The following is an 8,695-nucleotide window of genomic DNA, read 5'->3' on the forward strand; positions in this document are numbered from 1 at the left end:
TTGTATGTTTGTAACATGTTCGTAGCGCTTTACCACGTTAATAGAAATTTGAACCCCTTCCTGTTGACCGATTGATCTGAAATTTGGAACACACCTTTATCTCTGCAGTCATTATAAAACTGCATATTTCAAGATGGCGGCTACTACAAGATGGCGGTTACATATTTTCTTAAAACTCCATCATTATAGGTGTCACGACGGGACCCCTCAACACAGTACCACTGTTGATATCGGTACCAGCGATAGCCCTATTTCGCTCATCCAAAGGGAACACGCTCGCCAGAAACCGCCTGCTAGAAACTGTACATAAATTCCTTTGTTAATCCCCATATTGGATCGAGCTCTCATCTAAAACAAGCCGTGTAGTGTAGTATCCATCTAAAAGGTTTTTTTTTAAAGCATTTAATTTAATTTCGATTCCGGAATATTTGGGCCCAATACCGCTTCTGCAACCATAGCCCACCAAATTTGTAAGCAATTGAATTCAATCAGAAGTAATATATTTAATAAAACATTATTTTAGCTTTAAGCGTACACAGAAAAACTTCGTGTTGCTAAAAAGAGTTGGTGACCAAATCCGAAACACACCAATCTTAAAGAAATTTGCGGTATTAGAAGTATGGAAGACCTTAATTCTCCCCGGAACTGTCAATCCTGTGCCCGGAAGGACTCTGCAGAGGCAGAAATGGTGCAATGTGATGCATGTAAGCTTTGGGAACACTTTAGTTGTGCCGGTCTCGATGATCATATCAAGCAGTCAAGTGCCTCTTACTTCTGCAAGGGATGCGATAAGCAAGGGACGTCCGGTGACGATCATCTTCAAGTTCCCGTTACCGACCATCATCCTGCCAAGGGATCTAAGACAGGTCCGAAAACTAGTTCGAGGAAGGGCTCAAAACACCGAGCGAAGTGCATTGATCCTACTGGAAGCGTATCATCGAGTGTTCGTATGACAGTGTTAACAGAACAGCTGAAGCTGAATGAAGAAGAACGGGTCATGAAGGAACAGGAGCTGAAGGAGCAAGAAGAGATGAATAAGAATGATGGAAGAAAAAGAGCGCCAGTTAGAAGAGAAGCGGAAGCTTGCAGAAGAGACTAAATTGCTTCGCGAACGCAAGTTGAAAGAAGATTTAGAGCTAAAACAGAAACAACAACGAGCGAGGAGAGAATCGTTTGAAAAGCGTCAGGAGATTATCCGAGAAATAGCAGCTCCAGTGCTACTAAATTCTTCCGTTTCGGTTATACCCAGGGCTAGTTATTTTCGAAGCTAATAAATGTGATTGAATTTTATTCATACAACTCTCACTTCCACTACAGTCATTTTCGGTGGATTAATTTCAGTGTATCGGGGCGAAGTGGAAACGAAATATTCTCTACGCATACAGTAACATTGATTCTTTTGTTTCGTTCCTTTCCTCTTTCGTTCTCTTACAAGTATAAAAGCAGAAGCTTTCACTGACGATTAAAACTGCTTGAACGGGTTATATTTATTTTCCTTTCGCATGTTAGAGGATGCTTGCTGCTTTCAAACGTAAGTTTTATTTTACCAAAATGGATCGTCGCGGACCGTGTTCAAAATTATTCAATCACTTGTAAATAACATGTTTCTCTGTTATTTGGAATACATGTTTGTTACAGAAAATGTAATAAAATGAAAGACGGCACAGATTGGACTATTCCTTTCTCGAGTTTTTCACCCTCTCTAAGAGTGAAAAGAATAGTCGGATTTGAGCTGTCTTCATTTTATTATATTTCCTGTATCAAACATGTATTCCATGTTACGAAGAAGCATGTTATTTGCAAGTATGCTGGTTTATTTTTTATGCGTTTTTTGCGTGATATTTTTTACGCTATTCGCTCAAAATTACGCGATTTCTTATGCGATTTGCTTGAAATTACGCGATTTTTTTACACGATTTGCTCGAAATTACGCGATTTTCGACTAGGTCTGCGCTTTCAGCGTGCCCACGCAGAATTGCGAGCGCACGCACAAACGCATACACAACGCCGGAAGCACGCGCGCGCACATACCATTGGGTGCACAAACACGCACACACACGCGCAAACATGCACAAACATGTGCACAAAAACGCGAGCGCACACAAACATACACAGGTTTGTGCACAGGTGCGCACAAACGCGCACACACAAGCACATACACACGCACAAACGTGCACACGCACAGACGCACGCACGGAAAGAATCGAGCACGCACGTGCACACACGCACACAAATACGCACAAATACGTGCACACGTACGCACACACACCCACACATTCCCATGCACAAAAAAACGCGCACACCTGCACACAAGCAAGAAAAAAACACGCGCAAACGCACGTACACACGCACACACAAACACGCACAAATGCGCGCAAACACGCCTACACATGCCCGCGCATAAAAAAAGCGCACACCTGCATGCAAGCAAAAAAAAACACGCCCACACGCACGCGCACACACGCACACAAACACCCACAAAAACGCGCGAACATACACAAACACCCACACAAATACACGTGCACGCACACGAACGCGCACAAACACAAACATCGGGCTGTCGAATACTCGGCTATCCGGACTCGAAGCTGACCGGTATCCAGTATCCGACCAAACCACTATCCGTTTAATCACTAATTTCACACTGACAACTAGCGCCGGTAAATAATTACTCCTGCAGGCATACTACACAACCCTCACTGCACCGTTTTCATTAGTTTCAGTGAATAAGTTTCGAATGCAACAAGGAAACATTCATTTCTATACAAACTGCCAGAATACATGGATGCTTCAAATTAATTTCCAAGTGACGATTTCTGACGTCGCTTTTGTTTGCAGAATGAAAGGAATCAACGTGAAATGAAAGGAATATGTACGAAGAGACGAGATATTTTTCTTATTGTGCGTGAAAAGAGAGTAGATATATTTTTAGCCTGCATAGTTCTGGTTCTGTTCTGAGAAGCGATAGACACATTATTGAGTGACGATGTGCTAATTGAAGTGAAATTGTCAGGCCCTGGTTATACCACCTTCGACCCCCGCACATACATTTTCTACTCAAACACTGTCTCAAGCGCAAATAGCTGCGCGACAAGTCCTCGGAAAGATTTACCAAATTTCAGTGGAAATCCAGAAGACTGGCCGGTCTTCATTAGTAACTACGAGCAGTCTACGGCCACTTGTAGTTACTCAGATGCAGAAAACTTGGTGCGCCTCCAACGATGCTTAAAGGGCAACGCTCTAGATTCCGTTAGAAGTCGTTTGCTTCTGCCGGCGAGTGTACCACACGTCGTTCAGACACTGCGTATTCTTTTTGGGAGACCAGATCTCATCATCAGGTCATTGATAAACAGGATCCATCAACTCCCACCTCCAAAATAGGAACGTCTGGAAACCCTGATGCATTTCGGCCTCGCTGTACAAAATCTGGTGGACCATCTCAAAGCAGCGGGTCAACACAATCATCTTTCGAACCCAGTTCTCCTACAGGAGCTGGTAGAGAAGTTGCCTGGTTCATTAAGGCTCGACTGGGCGATTTATAAGAATCAACACCAACCAACAACGCTTGGCGTTTTCGGCGATTTCATGTCGGGGCTAGTGACAGCTGCAAGTGAAGTCTCGTTCACCCATCCGGAACCTAGTACTCTCCAGAAATTTGCATTGCAGTCGGATATCCGAGCTAACCGACAGAAAAGTGGAAAAACTGGTATTTTGCAAGCACATTCCACTGCACAAGCTGAAGGTGCCGCGTCCAATAGCGCTTCAACCGAGCCTAAACCGTATAAGCAGTGTCTATCGTGTGGCCGAGCGGGCCATCGTGTAGCCGAATGTGAACAATTCAGCGACGCCAGCATCGACGAACGCTGGAAGCTGGTTCAGCAGAAGGGGCTTTGTCGAACATGCCTTAACAGTCACGGTAAATGGCCGTGTCGCTCATGGCATGGTTGTGGTATACCAGAATGTCGTCAGCGGCACCACACACTTCTTCATTCGTCCACTACTCATGAAAGAGTGAATATTTCGTCTAGCCATGTAACATCCGGAAACCTCCAGTGGCCCCTTTTTCGCATCCTCCCAGTTACCCTCTACGATTCCAATACATCTCAAACTATCTACGCCTTTATTGACGAAGGCTCATCATATACACTCCTTGATGAATCGGTAGCAGACCGACTAAACGTCAGTGGCATACTTGAGCCGCTTACCTTGAAGTGGACTGGGAACGTAACGAGGGTAGAGCCAAAATCGCGATGTGTGTGCCTCAGCATCTCGGGTAAAAACAACAAATCCCGATATACTCTCTCTCTCAGACTCGTACGGTGAGTCGACTTGTGCTACCTACTCAAAGTCTAAAATATGAAGACCTCGCAAATCGTTATCCTCATCTACGGGAGCTTCCGATTGAAGCCTACGAACTAGTATGTCCTCAAATCCTCATTGGTCTGGACAATTTGCGCCTGTGCATTCCACTAAAGCTGCGTGAAGGTGGATTAAGGGATCCAATCGGAGCGAAATGCAGACTGGGATGGAGCATTTACGGGTGCGTTCCTAACTCACCAAATCAATCAGCGATCCTCGACCTTCATATTGGGGCAGTATCCGATTCGGATCGTGAACTGAACGAACAGCTTCGCGATTATTTTACTCTGGAAGACATCGGAGTAGTTGGGCTTCGTGAGCCGCTGGAGTCAACAGACGAAAAACGCGCAAGACAGCTTTTAGAGGAAACAACTCGACGTACACCATCCGGATTGTCATTTGAAACGGGGCTATTGTGGAAGACCGACAGCACGAGCTTTCCTGACAGCTATCCAATGGATAGCTGTCAGGAAACTGGAGTCCTTAGAACGGCGGCTTCAGCGAGAACCGGAACTAAAAAATCGCGTACAGGATATGATTACGGAATATGAGCGGAAGGGATATATACATAAGGCTAGCTTGACGGAGTTGACTTCGGTTGAACCAAATCGCGTCTGGTATCTTCCCCTGGGCGTAGTTATTAATCCTAAAAAGCCTGCGAAGATTAGATTGATCTGGGACGCTGCTGCAAAGGTGGGTGACGTATCGCTCAACTGTAAACTACTTAAGGGGCCAGATCTATTGATACCTCTCCCGAAAGTCTTGTCTCAATTCCGCCAATATCCGGTGGCTGTGTGTGGTGACTTGATGGAGATGTTTCACCAGTTTAAGATTCGACATCCAGACTGTCAGTCGCAACGTTTCCTGTCCCGGAAAAGGCCAACTGACCCCCCGCAAGTTTACGTCATGGATGTGGGCACCTTTGGATCAACCTGTTCGCCGGCCTCAGCTCAATACATCAAAAATCTTAACGCAAAAGAATCCGCCGAAGAATACCCGCGTGCCGCAGCAGCTATCATCGACAGACACTACGTCGACGACTACTTGGACAGCTTCGAGACCATTCAAGAGGCGATCGACGTAGTGAATGAGGTCAAACTGGTGCACTCTAAAGGAGGCTTCACTCTTCGTCGATTTTTATCAATCAAATGAAATTAAGGTCCTGCAAGGAATCGGCGAGATTGCTGAAGAAGAATTCAAAAGTTTGGACCTGGAACGAGGTGAGAAAACTGAGTCGGTATTGGGCATGAAATGGATCCCGCGAGACGATCTATTTGTCTACACTTTCGGGGACAGGGAAGATCTGCAACAGATTTTACGCCAAGATCATGTTCCCTCGAAACGTGAGGTTGCCAGACTAGTCATGAGCCTGTTCGACCCACTTGGCTTCATTGCATTTTACCTCGTCATCGGTAAAATGCTCATTCAGGAGCTCTGGTCCAAAGGGACAGGATGGGACCAACTAATACCACAAGATATTAACGAACGCTGGCGACTGTGGGCAGATCAGCTTCATAATCTCGACTCGATACGTATACCACGCTGCTACTTCTCCTCGTCTCTTCAGAACGGCTTCGAACATCTACAAATCCATCTATTCGTCGACGCGAGCGAAACCGCTTATGCCTGCGTAGTATACTTCCGCTTGAAGACGGCAACCGGCGTGCAAATCGCACTAGCAGGAGCGAAAACCAAAGTAGCCCCCCTAAAAGCTCTGTCAATCCCTCGACTCGAGCTCAAGGCGGCCTTTTTAGGTGCTCGTTTAATGGAGACCATACAGGCATATCACACGTTCCCATTCGAACGCCGCTTCTGCTGGAGCGATGCAAACACTGTGCTCGCGTGGATCCACTCCACCGATCATCGTCGGTACCACAATTTCGTGGCTATTCGGGTTGGCGAACTTCTAACAACCACACTGCAGTCAGAGTGGCGATGGGTACCATCAAAAATGAACACCGCGGACATAGCCACCAAGTGGCATCACGGCTCACAGTTAACGATGGCCAATGCTTGGTTTCAAGGTCCGAGCTTTCTCTATGAGCCCGAAGAAAGGTGGCCAAATAAAAAAACGAACCCTTCGACTGAAGAAGAGCTGCGACACCCTCACAATCACCTTACTCATTTCATCACCAAAATCACGTTCGACAAATTCAATTTATGGACGAAACTGCAGCGTGTAACAGCATACGTACTACGATATATCGACAATCTTCGTAAACGGAAAAACGGCGAGAACCTGGAACTCAGCAATCTTACCAGCGACGAGCTCCGGTGAGCCGAAGAAACACTCGTGAAGACTGCTCAAGGTGAATTCTATGCTGACGAAATCAACACTCTCTACAAAACTCGAGGCTCGCCCAATGAACGCCATCCCACCGTGAACAAATCCAGTACTATATACACTAGGAGCCCATTTATGGATGAGAAAGGGGTCATCCGGTGCCGCGGCCGTATCGGTGCTGCGCCATATGCACCGATGGAAGCTAAGTTCCCAATCATCCTTCCTAGACAACATCAAATAACCTTCCTCATTGTAGACTGGTACCACCGCCGCTTTCGCCACGCCAATCGAGAGACCATTTTCAACGAGATTCGTCAACGTTTCGAGATAGCTGCTCTCAGACGTCTACTAGATAAAGTCCAACGTGCGTGTCTACACTGCCGCATAGCGAAAGCAAATCCAAGTCCACCAGCGATGGCACCTCTTCCTGAGACCCGTTTGACTGCTTTCCTGCATCCGTTTACTTTCACCGGATTGGACTACTTTGGACCATTAATTGTAAGAGTAGGCAGAAGCAACGTGAAACGATGGGTGGCTCTTTTTACGTGCCTCACCATCCGAGCAGTCCATATGGAGGTAATATACTCGTTAACTACCGAGTCATGTATCATGGCGGTACAACGCTTCGTGGCACGCAGAGACAAGCCTAGGGAAATTTGGACCGACAACGCCACCTGCTTTCACGGTACACATAACGAGATGAAGGCGCATCAGAAAGCATTGAACATAGCATTGGCGGAAAAATTCACTACCGCTGAGACAACCTGGAAATTTATCCCGCCAGCGTCTCCACACATGGGCGGCGCGTGGGAAAGGCTCGTTCGCTCGGTGAAAGTCGCATTAGGAGCAATCTTGGAAAGCCCACGTAGGCCAGACGACGAGACATTGGAGACAATTCTGTTAGAAGCGGAGGGCATGATTAACGCCAGACCACTCACTTACGTTCCTCTGGAGTCAGCGGATCAGGAGGCTATAACGCCAAACCACTTTTTGTTGGGTAACTCATCAGGTACAAAATTTTTACCAACTGAACCGCTAGACGGCCGCGTAGCGCTCCGAAGCAGCTGGAAAATGGCTAGATGCATTGCCGATGATTTCTGGCGAAGATGGCTCAAAGAGTACCTTCCGACAATTACTAGAAGAGGCAAGTGGTTCGAAGATGTAAGGGACGTGAAGATTGGTGACCTGGTACTAGTAGTTGGCGGAACGGGGCGGAACCAGTGGTTAAGAGGTCGGATCGAAGAAGTTTTTCCAGGGCGCGATGGCAGAGTACGACAGGCGTTGGTACGAACGTCTTCGGGAATCTTGCGTAGGTCAGCTGTGAAGTTGGCTGTACTGGACGTCGAGGAACAAAGTAAACCCGGTTCCAGTGATCCAGAAATCTGTTACTCTCACCAAGGTTTACGGGTGGGGGTATGTCACGACGGGACCCCTCAACACAGTACCACTGTTGATATCGGTACCAGCGATAGCCCTATTTCGCTCATCCAAAGGGAACACGCTCGCCAGAAACCGCCTGCTAGAAACTGTACATAAATTCCATTGTTAATCCCCATATTGGATCGAGCTCTCATCTAAAACAAGCCGTGTAGTGTAGTATCCATCTAAAAGGTTTTTTTTAAAGCATTTAATTTAATTTCGATTCCGGAATATTTGGGCCCAATACCGCTTCTGCAACCATAGCCCACCAAATTTGTAAGCAATTGAATTCAATCAGAAGTAATATATTTAATAAAACATTATTTTAGCTTAAAGCGTACACAGAAAAACTTCGTGTTGCTAAAAAGAGTTGGTGACCAAATCCGAAACACAACAATATGGGTATCCAATGAAAGGGCTTGACTAATAGAACACAGTTATTTATGAGGAATGCAAATCCAAAATGACCGCAGCAATAAAAGGGCGGATTACACATTTTCTCAAAACCCTATCAATATGGGTATTAGGGTGGCAGCGAAAATGGTCAAGTCAAATTTCAAAAACCGACTATGTACATTTTTTGTTTGTTGGCTCAAAAAAATGACCTGTGCAAAATTTCAGCTCAATCGGACA

At 46.1% G+C, this 8,695-nt stretch overlaps 2 protein-coding genes across 2 annotated transcripts; both read left to right on the top strand.

The window, feature by feature from the left end:
* Positions 1-619: 619 nt before the first annotated feature.
* Positions 620-6,637, top strand: LOC129766151 (uncharacterized). Its single transcript, XM_055766617.1, has 6 exons — positions 620-1,063; positions 3,382-3,916; positions 4,079-4,233; positions 4,311-4,737; positions 4,808-5,460; positions 5,519-6,637. Exons 1-6 carry the CDS (start codon positions 620-622, stop codon positions 6,635-6,637), a joined length of 3,333 nt encoding a protein of 1,110 aa, XP_055622592.1.
* A 141-nt stretch (positions 6,638-6,778) lies between these two features.
* On the top strand, positions 6,779-8,179 carry LOC129766152 (uncharacterized). The gene has a single exon (XM_055766618.1). The coding sequence runs from the start codon at positions 6,779-6,781 to the stop codon at positions 8,177-8,179; it is 1,401 nt and encodes a 466-aa protein (XP_055622593.1).
* Positions 8,180-8,695: the final 516 nt, after the last annotated feature.

Source organism: Toxorhynchites rutilus, chromosome 2, assembly GCF_029784135.1.
Source record: "Toxorhynchites rutilus septentrionalis strain SRP chromosome 2, ASM2978413v1, whole genome shotgun sequence".
In the NCBI taxonomy this organism is placed as follows: domain Eukaryota; kingdom Metazoa; phylum Arthropoda; class Insecta; order Diptera; family Culicidae; genus Toxorhynchites; species Toxorhynchites rutilus.

Excerpts from the sequence above, each read along its gene's own strand:
- LOC129766151 (XM_055766617.1), top strand. The coding sequence starts at position 620 with ATGGAAGACCTTAATTCTCCCCGGAACTGTCAATCCTGTGCCCGGAAG. Across the intron at positions 4,738-4,807 it reads TTTAGAGGAAACAACTCGAC|CTATCCAATGGATAGCTGTC; the intron begins GTACACCATCCG and ends CTTTCCTGACAG. Across the intron at positions 5,461-5,518 it reads TAGTGAATGAGGTCAAACTG|GTCCTGCAAGGAATCGGCGA; the intron begins GTGCACTCTAAA and ends AATGAAATTAAG.
- LOC129766152 (XM_055766618.1), top strand. The coding sequence starts at position 6,779 with ATGGATGAGAAAGGGGTCATCCGGTGCCGCGGCCGTATCGGTGCTGCG.